This window comes from Dermacentor andersoni, chromosome 2 (genome assembly GCF_023375885.2).
Source record: "Dermacentor andersoni chromosome 2, qqDerAnde1_hic_scaffold, whole genome shotgun sequence".
NCBI classification, from domain to species: domain Eukaryota; kingdom Metazoa; phylum Arthropoda; class Arachnida; order Ixodida; family Ixodidae; genus Dermacentor; species Dermacentor andersoni.
The window spans coordinates 91,592,496-91,614,656 of NC_092815.1; the positions used below are offsets into that span (position 1 = coordinate 91,592,496).

Consider the following 22,161-nt stretch of genomic DNA (forward strand, 5'->3'; position numbering starts at 1 on the left):
AACTAGGCTGATGATGATTGTATTGATAATCATGTTACACGCAAGAACAACGAGAGCAACTGAGGAACATAATTTCTGTCAGTACGACCAGGCGAAGTCAACAGAGAGTGAAGCCAAAGACAGAATAGACCGATAAAACTGATGAATAACACGTGCGTTCATAAGCTATATATAATCTAGGATTCGTTTTCACATATCCGCCTTCGAAAAATATAAACATTTTGAACACGACAAGTGACACAGAGCTCGCACACTCGCCCTCACGCTGAATTTTGGCCGAAGTGTTAGCTTTGCCCTACCACCACCGCCGCGGATGCAGCTGACGCAGATCATCACGCTTGGAAATCTGGCAGGGGGCGGACAGCGGTACCGGTATGCGAAAACTCTCTGTTAAGCTATGCCCCGACGAACACGCTTTGAGATCGTTCGGCGCAGTACATACGTAGCTTGAAGTCACTGAGGATGCCTAAGTCAGGACGACGGTATTGCCCTTGCTTGTGAAAACAACACTGTTTTCTTTAAACTATTTTGCTTTGAGAGAGAGAGAGATGAGCACAAACTGAATTGGGATGCACAGAGAGAGTGAGAACTACTTCATTTTACAAGTGGTCCTTTGTCCAAACCGTCATCTCTTGTAACACATTGCGATGCTTTCTACCTTTTGATTTGGAAGCGGGTGCGAATTCAATCCGCAGTGAACTGAACGCGCATTGTCCAGGCCCGAATTGTTTGAAAACATTTTCTTCGCTATAGTGTCGGAAACGAAGTCAAAGCGCTAGCGAGCATTGTCGCACAAAGGTGTCCGCTGGTTTGTGTGTTTCTTTTCTTTCTTTTTTCTTTTATTTTCTTGTTGTCGTCGTTTCCTTTTCCTTTCTTTCTTTTTTCGACACTGACCTTTTATTTTTGGATTCGTTTTTGGTTTTGCCTTCCGACCTTCAGCCAAAAAAAACATGTTCCTAGCTAGAGGGAAGCGTGCGGCCCAAAGTATATAAACTTCCGCCTCGCCGCTTTCCAAGACTCAGCTAGATTTCAGCTACCATCTTATAATTTCAACAAAGCGTGCGAAAACATTTTTTTTTTTTTCTTCCACTAATGCGAAAGAAGGGGAAAGGAAACAAAGAAGGCTGCGATAGACGCGCGCGTACTGTATGTTTACCTGGGCCCTTGAATAGGGGGAACAGGTAGCTATCGTTACAAGGGTCTGCCGACAAGATAGAAATACCCTACAACGGGAACAGAAAGATACGAGAATACCAATCCGTAACGAGAAAGCGGAGTAGAGGCTAAAGAGCCCTCTCGCCCTCCCACGCTGCGCGCTCGCGCGATTGGCGAACGTTGGTCACGTGTGTCGTTGCGTGGCGGCTTTGCCCCGCCTTCTCCGCTCGAGACGCGGACGGAGGAAGAGGAGGAGGCCAGGACGAGGAGGAGCGCGCACTTTTTCAAAGCTCGCTCGAGTCCGAACGCGCCACAGCGTGGTGTGGCTGGCGACCGTGCACGAAGGGTTCCGCCAGATCGTCAGCGTCCAAGGCGAGCCAGCAGCTACCTTGCCTTCCGACTGTGACAGCCGGCAGCAATATCCGGAACAATGCGGGAGCTCGTCTTGGTGGTCGCCCTCGTCCTCTGCTGCGCTCTGCAGCTGGTCACGTCGGCGGCACTCGGTGGCGACGACGAGGGAACGGAATCCCACGGTGAGTTCGAAAAAAAAAAAAAACATAACGTGTGATGCCCGAAAAGTCTGCGGACGCATTTTGCTTCCCGTAGTCGCCTGCGCAAGATTCACGCAACTTCTGCGCGTAACGCCTCTGTTTTAGATTATATTGCAATCGCAAGCGACGACTTCGCACGTTCCATACAGGAAAAAAAAAAGACGTTTTCAATCCTTGGACTTATGCGGATCAACTCTAAAAGCCCATCGGGAAATCGAAATATGCTTACGACTACGTATCAGTGTAGGTCGTATGCAATTCTACCTGAGATTGAGACTGCTTGGCATACTATACTGATTGAGATAACCTTGATTGTGTATCGCCCATAGTCTCGGGGATCTCTATAGGTTATGTGGAGGCAAGATGGAAACAGGCAAAGTAGTCCAAGGTGACCACGCAGCAAGTCAATGTCCATCATTACAAGGGACGAATGCAGCAAGGAGCGGTAATTCACGAGCTCCGTTCAGCCGCTGCGCGCGTACAAGTATACAAGGTGTCCCACGTAACTTGAGCCAAACATTAAAAAAAATATGCCAATGCGACGCAGCTGGACAGAACCAAAGTAATGTTGTTTGCCGTCGCTTGGAGATACCCAGATTATTTTTTTTCATTCCACATAATTACACAATTAGTCTTAATAAATTAATCAACTTCTCAAATATTATAGTTAGATTAAAACTGTAAACGAGAAAACTGTAGAGCAACGTGAAAAACTCCCCATACAACTTTCTATTGCGCGATACGTGGTACATAAAAATGTCTTTCCGAGCATGAAAGAAGCCTGCGAATACATGCAAAGTGCCTCGAGCGCCCAATCGCGCGGCAATATTGCGTGTATTTGCGAGCTTCTTTCACGCTCGGAATGACGCTATACGGCGCCTCTCTGCTAGTCTTTCTTCCCGTGGCATGAGCAGACCACAGTACAAGCCTCTCTTTAGGAAGACTACTTCGTTAGTATATAGTCGCATATATCTTCAATATCGGTTCTACTTGCGAGGGGTGAAATTGTGGCTGATACGACGTATAACGCTGTTTCCTGATCACGACACATTAATATTTGACTCTTTTAAATGTCAGCTGCTAAAATCGCTGGCAACCTCTCTCGTGCAGTTTCTCAGCAATACTTTTTTAAACAAATTTGTTCAAATAGGCTCCGAGCCTTCACAGAACTGCAACAAATGTTAGCCTCTTCAGTCACAAATTATGACTTAGTGTTCTGAACACCTCCAAATCTATATTTTTCTAGAAGCACAGCACAAACTTCGCAGAAAAAAAATTGGAGATGTAGCATGAACATTTAAGCCATGTCAGTCAAGTCGTCATAATTTCAAAAGGTATTGATTACAAGTATTGACCTCTCATGGATGACGATGCGTCATATCAAGAAAAGAACTTAAATATTCGTTATGAGTTGAGGTGCTGATCATTATGAGTTGATGGTTTTCTGATGGCAAAAAAGAACGCTAATGAACACCAGTGATACAGATAAACACGTTTAGCTTTTCGTCATACTTGGTAGTGCACTTCTTAGAATACTGTTGTTTTGCATTACTCTACGCAGCTAGGTCACTTACGAAATAGTTTTGGTTAACGGGAGGTTACGTTTGCATTCAGAGCCATGGTCAAAGTCTTTATAGGGTCGACACTAGTCGGAATACTCAAAAGTAAGCAGTGTCTCCATATCGAGATACCGTGCTTTAAAGGGTTAAGGACTAATCCCTGCGCGTGCGGATACAATGAGCTCATTTGCAAGCCACTACCACACACGTGATTCTTAGGTACCGCCAGCGGGTAATTTACAATTAATAGATTTCGCGGCGTACTATGTATATACAGCCGGCCGAAGAAAAACGTTTTCGACTGTCCTGGAATGGCATATCTCGTTTACCGCTTGTACACGGATTCGTGACTAAGTGATATTCGTGCAGGGACCACATACTGAGTCACGGCTATCTGCGCTTTGTTCGCAGACGCCGTCTGACGTGTCCACAAGGCAAACATGTTATCATGAGTGAACCCTTCCTCTTTCTTAACGTTAACATGCGTTATCTGCAAAAGAGAAGGCACTTGTTCGCAAACAGCGGGACTTAATCTCGCAAAGGTATGTCAGCCATTGCACTTCTTTCCCGACATCGCTCATCGGTGGGCGTGGTTCATTGCACAAGTGCCGTATCTTCCGGACTGTACTGCGCAGACTATACATTTCAAAAGTTGAAATTTAGCATGATACGACCAATAGGTGCCGGCGATAGATGAATAAAGTTGTTTTTTTTTTTTCAGTTCGTAAGAACGCTTGAAAAAAATAAGGGCGATTCTTAAAACGCTCTACAGCTTGCTCATGAGAACTCTTTCACTAGCTTTAATACCTGCGAAGTTGATTAATTTTATTGACAAATTACGCAGCTGAACAGAATGCAATCATTTTTTGTTTGCTCCAATACTGAGGTCAACAACATGCTTTTAGTCGCGTCCTCCCTAGTGCACGTGAATATTTTGACCTTGCATAGGTTGATGTGGTACGTAAAGGCGTTCCTCATAGCCAAAGTTAAAGGTTAGAAGGCTAAAAGAAAGAGCAGTTGTGATAGAAAGCACGTTCGTGAATGCGTCCGAATTGAAAAAGCATCGCGTCAGAATAGTTAGGCAAATCTTCAGTGAGGCGTGTTGTTAGTTCTGACTATACGAGACCACTGCTTAAATATATGTTGTTGTTTTTTGTATTTTTCTGGGCCCCTTTACCATGCGAGAGTGCAGAAGTCACTGGAGCTAAAAGTCGTTCGCAATGCCCTTGTTCATACATCTGCTATGCTTAGAGGATTTTTCAGCTTCTTTCATGAAGCGATCAATGCCAACTGGCGTTGAAGCATGTTTACCGCCGTGCGACGTGTATTTAGCTCAGCTTCTATCTATTTATTTATTTTTTTTTTCTCGCAAATACTGTCTCAACGTTTCGGTGATAATGTTTTCTTTTACAGCTAACGCAGAAAGATACCCTATATTTGCGATAATATTACGCCCGAATACATGTGCGGATACGGTTTGTTTGTAACAAGCGCTCTTTCGTTGTCTTAAAAGAACCGTTCGCTAACCAAGAGTGCACTAGGGAGATCGAATTAGTTATGCGGGAATCGTTTATCATAGTTTGTAACCGGCATTCACCAAGTACATGGCAAGTGCTGCATTTAGTTTGACACTCTGAAGATGTTAAAACAAGTTTTTACAGCGAAAGCTGTATATGACTAACCTTCCGTAGTTTTCTTTTTTTTTTTTTCGCCATTCGGTAACGGAATCGGACTTGGCGATTTCTAACAAACCCATACGGGTGCGGTGCGGCGGAGCAGATGTAAAAATGCTGAACAGATTAGGACGCTCGCCGTAAACAATAACGTGACGTCAAGGTTATCGTAGTATATAAGCAGGAGAGGTATCGGCGCTAAAAACAGCTGCGTTATCGACGTAGCGGACACGTATAGTTCGTACACCCGAAGAACAACATGCGTACGAGGAGCACCGGAGGGAACAGTAACAAGAATGTAAGCGGCGCCGGCAAGAAACGACCACTGACGAAGAACGTTCCCGCGATGCTGAACGAAATGACAATTCCACTCTGTCAAGATGGAATGGCAGCGAAATCACTTTGCCTTTCGTTTGAGAGCTTTGACAGTGGTCAACTTTCGAAGCCATTCCATCTTCGCAGATTGGAATGGCTCAGTCAAGAACTTTATTGAAGTCCTGTTCTTTTTTTTTTTTTTTCGATGGGGGCAAAATGCGATAACATCCGTGTATTTAGATTTGGGTGTTTTGGGTGCTTTGGGTGCATGTTAAAGAACCCCAGGTGATTCAAATTATTCCGGATCCCCTCCCCCCCCCCTCCTACGGTGTGCCTCATAATCAGATCATGGTTTTGGCACGTAAAACCCCATAACTTAATTTTACCTTTTTTGTTATAATACGTTACGCGTCACTTTCATAGAGTGAGTTCCGCAAAACTGATGGTGAACTTTTATTCCGGCAGGACTGCCGGGTTTGAGTCTCTCACAGCTAAAGCCAAATCATTCGTTTTTGTGATCGCATTCCTTGTTTGCTTTCCTTTGCCACGTACAGAAGGCCACAAATGTTTAGAATACATGGGTCTCAAGTTAATCATGTCATGATAAGCCAACAAACAATGACACCACCCGCCGTGGTTGCTCAGTGGCTATGGTGTTAGGCTGCTGAGCACGAGGTCGTGGGATCGAATCCCGGCCACGGCGGCCGCATTTCGACTGGGGCGAAATGCGAAAACACCCGTGTACTTAGATTTAGTTACACGTTAAGAACCCCAGGTGGTCGAAATTTCCGGAGTCCTCCACTACGGCGTGCCTCATAATCAGAAAGTGGTTTTGGCACGTAAACCCCATAATTATTTTTTAAAACAAGGAAAACATAGGTGAAATTACTTGTACTTGCTAATTGAATTAAAGAAAATGATAAATTAGTGGAAATAAATGTGGATCAAAAAACAACTTGCCGCAGGTGGGGAACAATCCCACATCTTCGCATTACGCGTGCGATGCTCTAATGCGAAAACGTGGAATCGTTTTTAATTCCTTTTAGCATTTTTCACACTAGGGTAACCAGCCGACCTTTATACTGGCTAACCTCGCTATTTCTTCCTCTCCTGTACGCCCATATCTAGTTCCAAGCATAAAATATAAGCATCAACGCATACAAAATAAGATGCGCACGCCTTTTCACGTACCGTCTATATGTGTCCAAGATATCATGCGCCACGTTTAAAAATAAAGTTAAGCCTTCTGTGCAGATGAAAGCAGTTGTATGATGTTAGCAGCAACCAAAAGAAGCGTCAGAACTCCTTCCTTTTTTTTATTTAATATTTCGTTTGTAAAGATCGAATAACTAACTATCTTGAAATTGTTATAGTTTCCGCAGATATGTCGATACTGGATTTTAGAAGAGCACACTCAAAAACATCAACTGTATCTGAGTGAACTTCGTCAACAAAAGTAAGAAAGGAAAAGAAGAAAAAGAGCTTTCCTCTCTAGGGAAGAATGGCTTGAAGTCGGTTTCTCTCAGTGCCAAGCTTTGAGGATTTCGCGAAATTGAATAACTTGACCGCTATCACGCACAAGCCACTTAGGCTAGCGGTGTGAAATACTTTTCTGTGTGCTTTCCGTGTGCACGTAGACCGTGCATGTCACATGTTCATTAGCTTCGCCCTTAAGCTTAGCTTTCCGGAACAAACTAAAGAAATATCGCGAAGATGACACAAAGCGAGAACTTCGCCGAGTTCGGGCTTTTCTTTAAATGTTATTCGTTTACGAAGACTTTAGACAGCCCGGTTTTTTTTTTTTTTTTTTGCACGAGTATACTCGGGCAATACTGAATGACTCGCCAGTGGTGCACATGGCTTTGACGCACTGCAGGCACGCGTTCTACAGTGCCCGCACTGATGTCGTAGAGACAATGAAAGATTCGGAAGCAGTGAAACGTTGTACGCAGGCGGCTGAAAGCGCTTGCGTGGCAGCGGCAATGCCCCTTTCTTTAATGTAAGCATCGAGCTTTTATTAGCTAGACATGGGCAGAGTCTGTCGAGCGTTTCCCGCGTTCTTCTCAAGGCACCCCGCAACGGCTCTTGCAGACGCGGATGTTCGCTCGCTTCCGCTCACCACTTGCAGCGAGCGCGTTTCAAGAAGGACGCGGCGCACGTGCAACATCCGGGATACTACGGCTAGTCGTACGGACCTTATCACGCGAAGACACATTTTTCTTAATCTTTTTTGGCACCCGCAATCCTGTGAATGGGTTCGCTCTCTATAGCTTGGGAAAACATGGCTATTGCACCTTTCATCTTCGATGGTCCTATACTCTGTATGCGGAGTACTCTGTACTCTGCATACTCTGTACTATGTATAAAAACGTCGGCAAGAGATTTTTAACGGAGTGGAGACGCGGGAAAGGCTAGGGACGTAGTGTTGCAGGAACTCTCTCAACTTCGCAGCCGCCCTCTTTCGTGATGTACTACCTCGCTGCGTGCGGTCTCTCCTGATATTTGGTACTCTTTTGTGGCCGTGAGGATTCGCGCTACCCCGTCGTTGCAACTGAAAGCCGCCGCACGGGCGAGGTTTGGCTTGAATGGTTGAAAAAAGCCTCTTTACATACTGACCGGCGAAAAGAAAGAAAGAAAGAAAGGAAGAAAGATCGCGAGATGTGCCAGGGCATCGAACCCGCGACTTCTTGCTCAGCAGCAGAACGCCATAGCCGCTGAGCCACCACGGCGGGTCATATGACGTAAGCAGGAAGGCAAATGCAGCTTAACATTTGAAGCGGTAGTCCAAAGGTTCCAAAGAGCTTTGAAGGTTAGCACCCTTTAATGCCACCAAGGCATAAAACAATGACCTTGAAGTTTACTGTTTGTCTACGCCAACACGACTCGATCCACATGGTGAGAGCGCAATGATTCTCACAACCCAAAAGAATAGGCACAAACACACGAAAAGCGCAAAGTGTGTGCCCAGATGTGTGTGTTTGTTCCTCTTTTTGACGTAACCTACGCCCATTTTGTAGTCCTATTCGCAGCTTCCTTGCTGGAGATAAGCGGATCGAAATAATGACGCGCAACTTGTCCACTGTGCTGGCTGTACTACAATATGACCTCCATTAGTGATTAACCCGGGCCCCCAGCCCCCACCCCCCACCACCTCCCTAAGTACCAACTAGGCCAATCCTTAAAGTTATTAAGGTAGGCTCCACATGCCTATCGCATGTGATAGAGCTCCCCAGGTACTGTGGCTAGTTTCCATTAAAAGGTAGAAGGCCTCAGAAACGGTAAAGAAAAAAAAAGCAACACAAGGAGATAATCTGGTCCCAAGCAGACTCGAGAATTTGTTCTGCTAACAAAGCGAAACTAAACAGAAGTGCTCTGTCTGTGCATCTAACCCTCCTCACCCCTCACGATCTCACCATTCAGTCCTTGTTCATATTTATTTATCTGTATTTATTTAATCTTATTTTTTTGTTTTTTGTATTGTGCGCTAAACTCAAGATCATAAGACGTTTGAGTTTTCGAGAGTAGTCTGTCGAGGCTCATTTCCTCGTAATGAAGCAAAACTGACGCGCTGTGCAAATTGAATGTCGAGCTTTTGAAAGCTTTCTCTTTTCGATAGCATGCTGGCGGAGTAAGCGCCAAAAACGACAGAATAGAAATAAAGATATCGAAAAGAAATCTTGGTAGACCAGCTGGACAGCGTCTCGGTAACTTGGAACGTTCAAAGTTCACTGAAATTCTCTGGAAGACATCAATATCATGGAAGAAATAAAAGAACAAAAAAACTTTTGAGGCAAAGTCTTTTCTTTTTCTATTCACCGTCTTAATTCCGAAAATTTGCCATGATCAGGGATAGTTCTCGTCAACTGTCTATTGATCTCACGGAGCGATAAGAACAATATCTTAGCAAAGTTACGTAAAAAAAATAGGAAAACAAAGACAAATGCCAGTATAACATCATTAAAAGTGGCTCAAGTTCACTGAAAAGTGAACGCATTTTTTATAGGACTCCTAAGAATTACCCATATCTTGCGCCAAACCCTTGAAATGACTGCAAACGTACTAACCACATATCTATCCCACTACTCGGGTACCCTAGTACGCATTTTCCTCCTCTTGTCTCCCGCGCGGCTATTCTGATAGGCCACACCGGACATCTGCGTGTTGCATGGCTTGCTCGATACTATTGATCCTTATGCAGTATAACAAAATATGTTAAAAGAGGGAAAGAGAAAGAGAGAGATATAGAAAATAGAAAAAGGGCAGGGAGGTCAACCAGACGAGCGTCCGGTTTGCTACCTTACACTGAGGCTAAGAAAAAAAGGAGGAAAGACGGAGAGATAGTTCCGTTGAATACAAGGGAATGAAAAGTGAACAAAAAATATGCGTGTTGCTTCGAGGCCACGAAGTCGTCAATAACGATATCAAACTGTGATTTTTCAAGATGCCATTCAAAACAAAGCGTTCTTGAAGGTAATGAGAAGGAAAGCGACGAGCAGCAGATATATATCATCGGCAAAGGCGTCTAAAGGTGGTCAACAGATGCTTCGTTCCCTCACAGAATAATTTATCACGGCGGCGTGACTAATGAACCACCCAGAATGCCACGAGCAGCTTGGCGCGGGAGCCACGCGTTCATCATCTGCTTCTTTCAATAACTTAAGAGTGATGAATATCCAGTGGAAATTGAGTGGCAATATGTGCATGAATGCTACCGGGCTCACAATAACAGCGCAAGCCCCCAGTTCTAAATAGGACTTTATTATTTAAAAATTTGCATATATGCCCGAAAGCTGAATGCGCACTCAATTCACGCTCCTTCATTTGACCATCGAAGATGCGCGCACTCTGATCCGTTCTGCATCGGTTAGGCGATGGACCTGGTTTTGCTGCTGACGCTCGCATTGCTGCTACGAGGTTATGCATATGTGAGTATGCGTCTAATTTTACGCGCATACGATTTCAGGAAATGCGGATCCGCAGGAACCATATGTCGACGTCATTTTATAAGACGGCAATTTGGACGCGCTTTTGACGCATTGCATTAGAAATCTTGGGCTCGATAACTCGGACGTCTGTCTAGTCGCCTGGCCTACCTTGCTAACAGGCAACTTTACTGAGTCGATCGTGGCTGGAAGTCAAGTCCGCAAACACCTGCTGTTTCCTTATCGGCATGATGGACAGTGCCCCGCGCAACTTCCTCGGTTGCAACGAGGCCGTCGAACATAATCCTCTGTTATTGCCCTTCTTTTGTTGACCAAACACTCTGCTACTCTAAGCCGACTAGACGACAGTGCGCTCACAGAAGAGAAAGTATTGGAACCTTGGAATAGAACGTCGTCTGCACGGAAAGCCACTATACAGCTCTGCTGAACTCCAGTACTCTTCTTCAGCTGTGCGAAGCGGCCTTTGACTGCTTTGTGAGTGTTGTTTTATTTGCGCGTACACCACCTCTTACAACTTTACCTTTTATTTGTCCTCCTAGAGTCTAGGTTACCGAACTAGATGAAATCTTGTTTACCTGCTTTGATTTATTTTCTTCTTGTCTCTCTTTCTCTCCCTTTATTCTCGATCGTGTGTGGCTTTTTGCACCAAGCGCTTGCCTAAGAAAAAAAAAAAAAGAAGGAAACCTTGCTGTTGTCTTGTGTGCTTTCTTTCTTTCATTTACTTTATTTATTTTTTTTACTTTTCAGTTTACAACTTTACGCGCGTAGGAAGACGTTTACGACCTTTCGATGAGGCGACCGGAGTGTGCGGACGGCCGCTTTAACTATAGCGCATATTCATATGTACGCCGCTGACACATCGGCTAAGAAAGAGCAATGATTTGATCAAATACTGAACGAAGCTGCAGAAAAGTAATGCATATAAAGTTAGTCGGTGTGTGACACGCGGGATATTTTTTTTTTGTTTTGTTTTGTTTTTGCTGCTGCTAATGTTGTTGATCCGTTGAGGAGAGTTCTCAGAATAACGGCCTATAACCGCTGACCAGCTCGGTATTAATTAGGCTTATTCTTGTGCTTCGGGATGGATAAAATACAACCTGCAGATAAATGCGATTGCTCGGTTATGGGAATGTTAATGACGTTCTCTAGCTACTTCGAAATGAAACAGACTGCATGAATTAGCATCTCCAAACATTTTTTTTCTCAGAAAACAAACAAAAAAAAAAACATTTTTCATCAGGCGCACGATCAAAGCAAGCTGCACTCTTATTGTGATCCGTCGCAGGACATTTTCTCGTTGCTCACGACGATTATAAGAATGACGTCCGTTGCGGTGACCTCTGACACGTGCATCTACACTATAGTTGCCGAGCCTATCAACCAGCGTTATGTCGCGTGTTCACTCTAACTGTCACAGATATTTGTCATTCTCTTTCTTTATATACTTAATTCTCCGCGATACAAAGCACGCTGTGCATCTCTTGCGCGATTCGGTGAAGCTGAATCGTGCGAGCGACGCAACCTCCAGCATTATAGGGGACGCCGAGCGATGTATCTAAAGCGACACAGCGACTACGAGAGCAGCAGCAATGGAGAAAGAACTTCGGATTAAACTTGACGGCTTGAAGTTCTTTAACCTGCGCCAAACGTTCAGGACGAGAGCGTGTCCTCCACGTAACGCCCCCATCGTAATACGTACGCGCAGCCGGGAATCGAATCCGCGACCTCGATCTCGGTAGCAGAGGATCCTTCGGAGTCAGCGAAAGGAGCGAACTGTATGCGGCACATTTTCACCGGCAGCCGCGACAACCTGACATCAAACGAGATACTCGGTCCGACACAAGGTATGCTCTATACATAATCTGGAGCATGCGTGGGTCGCCCGTTTGGAACCATAGTTTCGCCAAGCATGCCTCACCGCCACTGCGAGAGGCCGCGCGATACGCATGCAGCTACCACGAGGTAGCGTCGGGCCAAGCAAATGAAACGGCGGGCCTGCCACACGCAAACTGCGGAGATGCGCTCCGCCGCAGGCTGCAACCAACGGATCGTTCTCGCAGCGCGTAATAATTGCCAACCTTCTCTCATTGGGAGTGAGAGGGGAAACGCGCAGCGACCGATTTGGCCTCGCGGCACCCGCCTCGTGCGCCTGCGATTACACCCGTGCGATCCACGCCGCTCGAAGCACCGGCCTCACGGGGTAATAACTGTGCGGCGCGCGCCAACAGCTTGGCGCTCTGCCCTCCATTCCCTCCCTCCCTCGCTTTCTCTCTCTCAAGCGTGCGTGTGTAGGCAGAAATCAACAACGCAGCCAAGCCAAGCCACGTATGCAAACGCGCGGATCTCTTCATTCCCCGCCCCATGCTCCGGCGAAGCAGGCGGCATGTGTATCAGTATGCACCTCCACCCCCCCCCCCCCCGTTTTTTTTTTGTACCTTTATTGTAGTGCAAAAGAAAGCAAGCGAAGTTGTGGTGCGCGGTCTAACTTTAGTGGCCGCACATTCGTGACCCCCGTAACCAGCTGGGCCAGATACCAGGACCTGATTTCGGTAACGCTGAACAGTGCCCTCGTACTAAAGAACAGGGAGGTGGTAGAATACGAGTACTGGGTTGCGTAATGACGACTCGTTAAGTCAGTCACGCCGACAGGCACATAGACAGGCGGCTGGCTCAGTCGCCAGACAACGCTACACGTATACCGCGCCGACGCTACACGGCGATTACTGTATACCTATTGAGATTCTAAACGAAGGAACGGGTTGTCGCGCCGGACAACAGTGCGCCTCTAATTGACGGCCCAACTAACTATAACGACGAGTGCCAGGCGCGCAGAGCTCCGAAATTATCCTGTGGTTTCTGAGCGTGGCTGGCAGCATGGGAAAGGCACCGTTCTCGCAAGTGGGCCAGGTCGAGCGTCCGAAGAAGCCAAAGTGCCTGTGGTCAGCCGGCGCGCATCAGATCGCGTTCCGCGATACGCATATTTGTCGGTCGAACGAGCGCTCGTAAAAAAAAAAGAAGGAGAAAAAGAAAGAAAAAGGAAAAAGAGAGGAAAGGATTGAGCAGGTCGTCTGCCCGACCGATTCACGACCTCTTTCTTTTTTTCTCTGTAATGCTATGCAAGGGCGGTTTGTCCTGGCATTCTCCGCACAAGCTCGTTTGAACTGACCGCACAAAGCATCACGAAAGGTCTCATTATAGCATTCCTGCTGAAGAAGTAACACAAAAAGCAAATTTAAAGAAAAAAATCAAGCCAGGGGATCATATGAAGGAGGAGACTTGAAATGATCTGCTTTGAATGAACAAGGTTTGTCCCTCCGTTTCGCCGAATATCCTTGCCAAAACGTTGGCTCGAGCGACATGTCTTGCAAAATAATGAAGCAATGAAACTAGGAGGCATTCTTCAAGGATATCCAGGAGGTATCTTCAAGGATCAAGGATTCGAATGACTGTAACAAGGAAATAGGGTGTTCCTATTTCAATTTTTTTTACATTAGGATTTTGAAACGAGAGACGTACTTTTAGTTGTTCAAGTACGCGATTTTACGAAATCTGGCGACGAAATTTGTTACGTATTTTCATTCAGGAAAACATTTTCAATCGTCTTTTAGATACTTAATACGTCAAACTTTTGCAAGTTGATGCTAATCTTCTTTTTAACTCATACATTCGTTTTCATTGGCTCCCATCGTCGCTGCTAATTATCACAATACCTCACTGGTTCGTTAACTAACAATACATGGTTAGGAGTTGTATTCAGCGTATTTTACTTTCAGTTAAGTTCCATCCTCTTTATTCATTTGGTTGATGTGTTCTCGTCTGCGACACATGAGCTAATCGAACGATTTTCCGGCTGACCTCCTCATTTTTCTCTTTTATTACCTTTTTTTTCTTTTCATTTCCCTGCTTTCGAGCAACGTCGCAACTTACTATAGAGCCGTAATAAACAGTGAACCGTAACTTGCCTTCTTATTTTTTGTGTATGTGTGTATTTGCAATAAACAACCTATATTGTTCTTTACTACCCTTCTCTTTATCTTCAACTTCCTTTTATATCGCCTCCTTCCTAAAGGGTAGGCAGGCTTTGTGCGCCCTCTCGGTGGCAATTGCCAGCTAGCTCCTTCCTTATTTCCCTCCCCCCTATCTCTCTCCCTCACTCTCACTCTCTCTCTTGTTTTCAAATAATAATAATAATAATAATAATAATAATAATAGCAGCAATTAATAATGATGATGATGACAACGACCAAGTTCAATCAGAACGCTTCTCGACATCGAGCGGGCGGTAACCAAACCCTCGTCTGACAAATCAGTTACACGTCGGCGCTCAATGATCCCAAGAACAACAGCCAAGTTATCTCTGAAGAGAGGCCGGCAGATGCTTGGCAATTGTGTGATTTACTGTCGCGCCGCCACGGCCCGTTGTGCTTTACCATCCGCATTAGTTGAGCTCATAGTGCACAGGGCGCGCAATTTTTGGCGACATCTATTATATACAGCTAGAGAACGGACGTTTCTGCTCGTTCGTTCGTTCGTTCGTTCGTTCGTTCGTTCGTTCGTTCGTTCGTTCGTTCGTTCGTTCGCTCGCTCGTTCGTTCGTTCGTTCGTTCGTTCGTTCGTTCGTTCGTTCGTTCGTTCGTTCGTTCGTTCGTTCGTTCGTTCGCTCGTTCGCTCGCTCGTTCGTTCGTTCGTTCGTTCGTTCGTTCGTTCGTTCGTTCGTTCGTTCGTTCGTTCGTTCGTTCGTTCGTTCGTTCGTTCGTTCGTTCGGCTAACCCGTGCGTTTCGCCTTCGCTTTCCGGCTCGTTTACTCCCATGAACGACGTCGTGTGTCTCTATATGGGTGCGATAATGTGAACGCTGTTGCAGGCGTCAGATTCTGGCTGAAGAATATTCTCAAAGCTGTCAGAAGGTAAAGAATGGCTCCCAGTGATAGGCCTACGCGTCGGCTATTGCAAAATTAGCTATGGCCATTTATAAAAAATATCATTTAGATAGTTCAGAGAGTTGTCTGGAGACATTTTACAGAATACTTTTTTTTTTCATGGGATATCTTCTTTCGAATAAGCACAAGCTGTGGACGTCGTATAGGTGATGGTTTATGCAACCGCCGCGGTATACCTGAGGGGTCATGTCGTTGCGCTGCTGAGCACGAGGTTGCGGGTTCGATCTAGTCCGTGGCAGCCGCACTCCAGTGAGGGCAGAACGCAAAAAAAAAACTCTCCTGTATTTAGATTTAGGGCCACGATAAAGATCACCAGGTGGTGAAAGTGAAACATTTCCCAACGGCATCCCTCATGACTCACTGTGCACTGTCGGTTAAACCCCTAAATTTGTAATTCACGACACGTATCGCTTTTGTTCGGTCTTCGTGTAGCCTTACGCTCGTTCTTTTATTCGGTTATCTTGTCAAGTTCTTTTATTAATGCGAAAGCATTATATGTCCCATGGGGCAGAAAGCCCGGCGTTGTCCGCAACGAGTGGTAACAAAGATCATCATCATCATCCCTGACGTCATCAGCGTCTTGTATGACGTCACTAGTAATAAAGAATTGAAGTTAGAACTAGTTAGATAGTTAGATTAAGGTGACTTAAAGTGTAGTAAAGTGAATTAAAGTGAATTAAAGGGAATGAAGGTGAATTAAAGTGTGTTAAATGGGATTAAAGTAAATTAGAGTGGATTAAGATGGATTAAAGTGGATTAAGGTTGGTACAGCTAAGAGCCAGGTGGATTAAAGTGGATTAAGGTTGGTACAGTTATGAGCAAGGTGGATTAAAGTGGATTAAGGTAGAGTTGTGAAGGACATGTGACAATGTATGACGTCACGTATCACGGACGTAACCAATTAGAAAAGTAAGTCATTATCTTTTCGCATTCTAATCACGTAAGGATACTTAAGTGAGTGACAATTTTTAGGTACGATGCCCAACACAGTGGGGCAACAAAATCGCCATAATAGCTTTCGTGCAGTTAACGTGACCACCATATTCATTTCCTTATCTCCTAACCCCAATTTCGAGGAGTATTCAAGGTACCGGACTAAAAGCACGATAAAGCTGTCCTGCGTCATCTGGGGCATTTTAACACCGAGGGCACGACTGGGTGAAATGACAAGCTAATTTCCTTTGGCGATAACGTATACACAAAGCGGAGACGTGCTTCATTTATTTCCGAAGCAAGCTGACATGCCTGTCTCCCCACGGAAATGAGGTGTCAATCGGTTAACGTCGTGGAATTACCACGCAATTTGCGGACAGTGTGAAAAGCTAGCCAGCTGCCATACAACAGCAATGGCAGAACGAACGCAATAGAAAGTTAAGTCTTTTCAGTTGTATCTGTCACGTTGCATGAAATTATAACACGATGAACTAAACGTAAAACGCGCTATTCAGAGCAACGTAACAACAAGAAGCGTACAAGCAGTCACCCTCTCAACGTCGTGACAATAGAAAAGGTACACAAATTTAAACGCGGACGCCGAATTACGGGAAGCGAGCGTCAAGTGATCGAGCAAGACCGGACAGTTCGAACAGACATTTCAACACTTAGTCGATGACCTTGAAAACGTTTCTGCATTCTCTTATCAGGATTCCTTCTGTTTACGCTGTTTATGAAAATGTACTGGTGCTCGTTTTCTGTCGCTGTGCCATTCGACGCACGTGTGCGCGACCATTTTGTGGTAGCGCTTGGCTCATAGGATATGTCAAGATTTGAGGCGTGTTCAAATTGAATCTGTCGCATAATGTGGCTGTTCGCGAGCGTTGGTGATTGTTTTTCGGTAGATTGGACAAACTGAATGTGCCTTAAGTGTAGCTGTGTCATAAGCTTGCTGTTGTTTCTCGCTTTCTTTCTTTCCTTCTTTTTTTTTTCAAGCGTAAAATGCTGGAAAGCTCCTGTCATGAATATTTTGTAAACGCGTGAACCCTTACGTGCTCATGTCATTTCATTCTGTTCCAACGTCCTCCACTATTTGTCTCTTCCATTTTCAGATTTTTTTTTTATTTTACTTTCAGTGGCAGTTTAACTTTAGGAGTTGTCTCAGCGGTTTCCCGGTCGCTCATTTTCCCAGGTCATAGTCGCTTAATAAAGACAAAATTAGGATTATCTCGGACTCTGGCCCTCTAGAGCAACATTGATAATATTTCGCAGTTGCTTGCTAGTGTTATCATGACAGAATAGAGCTCGTTTTCTTCTAGAGAATATAAGAAAGAGAGAAAGAGGTGCTGTCTTTTATGAAAGCTGGACATGTTTCACAGCTTGGTTGAAGGTCTGGCATAGTACTTGAGGCATTGAGTGAATGATATGATGTACACGATGATCAAACAAACAGACAAACTGCACATACACCTACAGACACGCACTCACTGAATCTGTTTATAAAATCTGATTAAGGCCCGTAGTTCTCAGAAATGCTACAAGCGCTTTCGTTGCACGCAGTGCACAAGCAGTGTTTCGCCATGGGCCACGAACCGTTTTTATCTAGAGTCGTGGTACAAAAACAACGCAGCCTATACGGAGATTTTCGTTCTGTTGAACACCGACTGCAGTCTCATAAGATATGCTGCAAGCGACTGACGAAACTCCTGAGAAGCCTTGGCTGGCGACCAGCACGTTGGTAGGCGGATGTTTTCCACAGAGGCGCTTTGCATTTGACTACGCCATCCCCACGACTAGCATTCTTCAATATCCAATACCATCAAGCTTACAGCGCAACATCGATAGCTAGGACAAGTGGGGAGAAGGAGAGACGTCGTTTACAATGGAGCATGGCGCAATTGCTTGCTAAAGGCTGTCTCGTATCGCAGCGGCAAACGACTAAATCTCTTAGCCGGTATTCACTTGCAAGACAAAAGAAAGTGGATGAAACTCAGCTGGTCGCACAAGACGAATCCTCGCAATGCGTGCCTTTTGCGTCAAGACGCGCTTGCGATTTTCCTCTTGGTATGCAAAGCTACGGAACGCTCAAGTATCACTTATTCATACCTTTGGGATTTGACGCGCGTAGGAGACGCTCGCGCTGTCGCGCAGGCTCTTGGCTTAAGTTCTCAGGGCACCCCCTGAGGCGCTGGTGGTGGGAGAGCAGGTGTAGTCAAAGGAAATGAATTCCCGGTGCTACTGGGCCAGCGGCAGTAGCAAACGACGTGCTCACTAGAACTAGTCAAATGCGGAGGCTGACGTTACATACTGCTTTTGGAGTCGGCAGCTACTGTTGCACAATATCATGAGAACTGGTAGAGTACGTAGAAAATGAAAGCTAAGTGGAGCGCCTCCTCTTCATTTTCTACGAGGACATGACGGCGTGAAATTATTATACTGAGTAACTCGACACTGCAGCGCAAGGACCTTTCTGAGGCAGCCTGGAACAGTGGTGTTCTTGTCTGGATAATTGTATGTTACTTATCTAAAACTTACAATAAATGGTAAATAAGGAAGTGGAATGAAACTGAAAAAAAGCTGTTGAGACCTGGCAGCGGGGAGGAGGGGAAGGTGAGGGAGAGTGTTTTCGCTGAAAGAGTAGAAAGCACTTTAAAAGCAAAAGTGAGGTTCCGAATTTATTGTACTGTGCTTTTACAAAATTCAAGATTAGTTTCATGTCCCAGCTTCACAAAGCAGCTGCGTGGAGGGTTCGCGTTACGCGTATAACAAAATTGGATTCAAACTTCATCGTTCAGTTCACATAGCCACTTCGCTGACACATTCTCTACCACAACCATTGGCCTCTAAGATCTCTAAGCGCGCTCAATTTTTCGTTCCATGATAAACAAAAGATGTGCACGCACGAATTCGGTGCCGGCTACTCCACGTCTCATGAATATATAGTTTTCTTTTTTCGCATGTTGTGCTATACAATCTGTTCATGTACAGGCGCCGACAAAAGTGCTATACTCCACGCAGATTACTACTGCAGCGGCGTCGCTCAGTATTTTGGCGAGCTGAAGCACGAAACATTAACACGAGTCAAGCGACATGCCTGCAGATAATAAAGGGCACCCATTGGCTGTCTCGATCCCAGATGCTGCCTGTAGATGGCGTTGCGGTGCAGTTGCGAATGCCCGGTTGGGGGTGATTTCAGCGTAAACATATATATATATATATATATATATATATAGTACAATTTGTATGTGTCGTATACACTGATCTGTTCGTGTGCTGATAGCTGAGGAAAATAAGAAGGAAGGATGTCAAAGGTGACGCTGATCAACCGAAAAGTGTTTGGACACACGCACCCACAAACGCTCGCTCGCTCGCACAGACTATTAGAGTAAAGCAAAAACGCTGAACACACCCGTCTCGTGTAATAAGTACGCCGATTAAAAGGAATCATCAGAACAGCTGTGTACGAGGTAGCTTAGTGGCATAGCGTTGCACTGCCGAGCACGAAGCCGCGGGTTCGATCCCTGACGAGGCGCCAGCTTTTCAAAGTGGGCGAAATGGGAAACCGCTCACGTGCTCAGGTTTCGGTGTGCGTTAAAGAACTGAATTATTCCGGAATTCGCCACTTCGGCGTTCTTCGCAATCGGGTCGTCGTATTGGCGCTGAAACCCCAGAATTTATTTTTAAACAACAGTGTCATTTATTTCATCCAAATTATTTTATTGCTTAATTATTGCACCTCTTGCGTGCGAACTTTGTTTCGCGTGTGCGTGAATTCAACACCCGTCAGAAAGCAGAAGCCAAGAATACAAACGGCAACCCCAGGCCTTATAAGGAGATCAGCACATATACTGAGCCCGTAACCTGCTACGATATGTATTGGAGTTTCGCATAGTTTCGTCGTAAGGAAGGCTAAGAAAATAACTGGGACACCAACTAATTTTTATGCGTTTGTTTGTGCGGCTATAACTCAAAACTAGTCGTAATCTAGGAATAACTTCAAACTTCATGTGGACTCAACTGCGCAATTGTAACGTGCTTCGTGAAGTACAAGAAAGAAAAAGAAAAAGAATTATTTGGAGAAGTGTACCTAAGAAGTTGTTCACTGATTTTCTCGCAATTTCTTATATGTCCACATGCGTACAAAATATATATTTATAACAATACCATGAGCTACTCACTTCTAGTGCGTGGATAAATGGACGGACGGACGGACGGACGGATGGAGGGATGGATGGATGGATGGATGGATGGATGGATGGATGGATGGATGGATGGATGGATGGATGGATGGATGGATGGATGGATGGACGGACGGACGGACGGACGGACGGACGGACGGACGGACGGACGGACGGACGGACGGACGGACGGACGGATGGATGGATGGATGGATGGATGGATGGATGGATGGATGGATGGATAACTTTCTCGAGGTCCGTCGGTGCGCGCGATTAGTGCGCAGCGGGCCGCTCCCACGGCGGGACAGAGAGGTCATGCCCCTCCGCCGCGTCGCGGGCCCGATGGACAGCCCAGAGCTGTTCTTCAAGGTCTGAGCTGCGTCGAGCTCGGTCCCACTCTTCCTTGGTGGTCCTGGCCCCTGGCGTCAGGGGGCAACCCCAGAGAATGCGAGCAAGGCTAGCTATATCCTTACAGTAGTGACACGCACCGCAGTAGCGACGCGCGTCCAGAAAGATTTTGTGCAGGTTATCCTTTTTTTTTTTCGAGGATCCATTAGAGTGTTTGCTAAATTATTGATATAGACACTCGAGTTTTGGAGGCGAGGTAACTATGGGCGGGGCTCTTGTGTTTTGCTTCCTTGTACAGAAACAAGAATATACTGTTCTGCCATTAAAACAAGTGCTCATCTGCAGTATTTGCTGATGCCGTTCTTCTGTAACATGTGAACTTGAGAAGAAGCGGAACCCTCTCCATCTGTCTAGATCTCACCGGGAGCGTTCCTTGGTCATTTACCGGACACGTTTCGAAAGCCCTCGAGATAGGGTGTGATACCAAACAGATCACCTTGTTCGTGTTTTAGGCCACATACACACAAAATAAAATATAGGTGAGACTGATAACGTATACTTTCAACTCTGCTTACACTTCTACGGCGTCCAAATGATAGCTAATGTTTAGAGGAAGATACTACGCCGTTTAACCTTGTTGACATTTCACGCGCAAGTTCAGTGCCAGTGACGTCACTCCAAATTCAGAAATTTCACGGCATCTGCATGTTTCGGTCGTTTCTGGGCTAGAAAAGTTATCGAAACAGGCTAGGTTGAGTCAGTGCTTTATTACCATTGCAACGTAACCATTTTCTAACACTGCACAATTGGCTACCTTCGGCCAGGCGACGCCAAAACCTAATGGCGTCACAAGGTAATAGTGCAGAAACTTCAAGGTGGGTGGCGTGGCCACTGATCCGCCGTCTTAGTGCCCTCTCTGGCTTAGCGTTACATCCGCGGTAAGACTGGACTTTTCAGAATTTCTATCACTGTATGTGGATTTAAATGTTATATTTAGCGGGCCCGTGAACGTCATCTCGACACAAATGCCAGAGCGAGATAAAAAGTACTCGTGTCATCGCTGCTGAAGTTATGTGAAGACACCGACGATCATTTACTAAACAGAAAGGCAAGGAAGAACTTGCAGAGTTTATAAAAAGGAAACCGTCAAGTCCCCTTTCGTCTTCTATTTTAGACCACACACCACGAATCTGATTAAATACAATATGAGGCAGTAAGAAGACACGGCACTGGATTCTTGAAAGTTGCGACGCATGTTTATTCCGCCGCTTTATCGGGAAAGAGCTCGAGTAAAAAAGAAACAGAGGCAACAAAGCAATATGCGATATAGAGGGCTCAACGTTACGAACGGTTCATTCGAAAGGGATACATTTGAAGGAGACCCAAGTTACGTATAGTGCTCGGGCCTGGTTCATTACCACTACTTCTCGAGACTGCCTCTCAAGGGCGCGAACTTTCAATTTGACGCGGCCGTTTCTCCCGCGGTCGGTGTCCATCCTGTTCGCCACTTTGGAGAATGCCGCAACTTCACCCCTTCCGGCCTTCGCGGCTCATTCCACCGCAAAGA

At 45.5% G+C, this 22,161-nt stretch overlaps 1 protein-coding gene across 1 annotated transcript in view; it reads left to right on the forward strand.

Moving 5' to 3' along the window:
* The first annotated feature begins 316 nt into the window (after positions 1-316).
* Positions 317-22,161, forward strand: part of LOC126542052 (uncharacterized) — a 66,561-nt gene continuing 44,716 nt past the window's right edge. Inside the window, exon 1 of the mRNA XM_050189027.3 lies at positions 317-1,688. Coding sequence (XP_050044984.1) covers positions 1,586-1,688 — 103 coding nt within the window. The 5' untranslated portion in view covers positions 317-1,585. The remainder of the gene's footprint in view (positions 1,689-22,161) is intronic.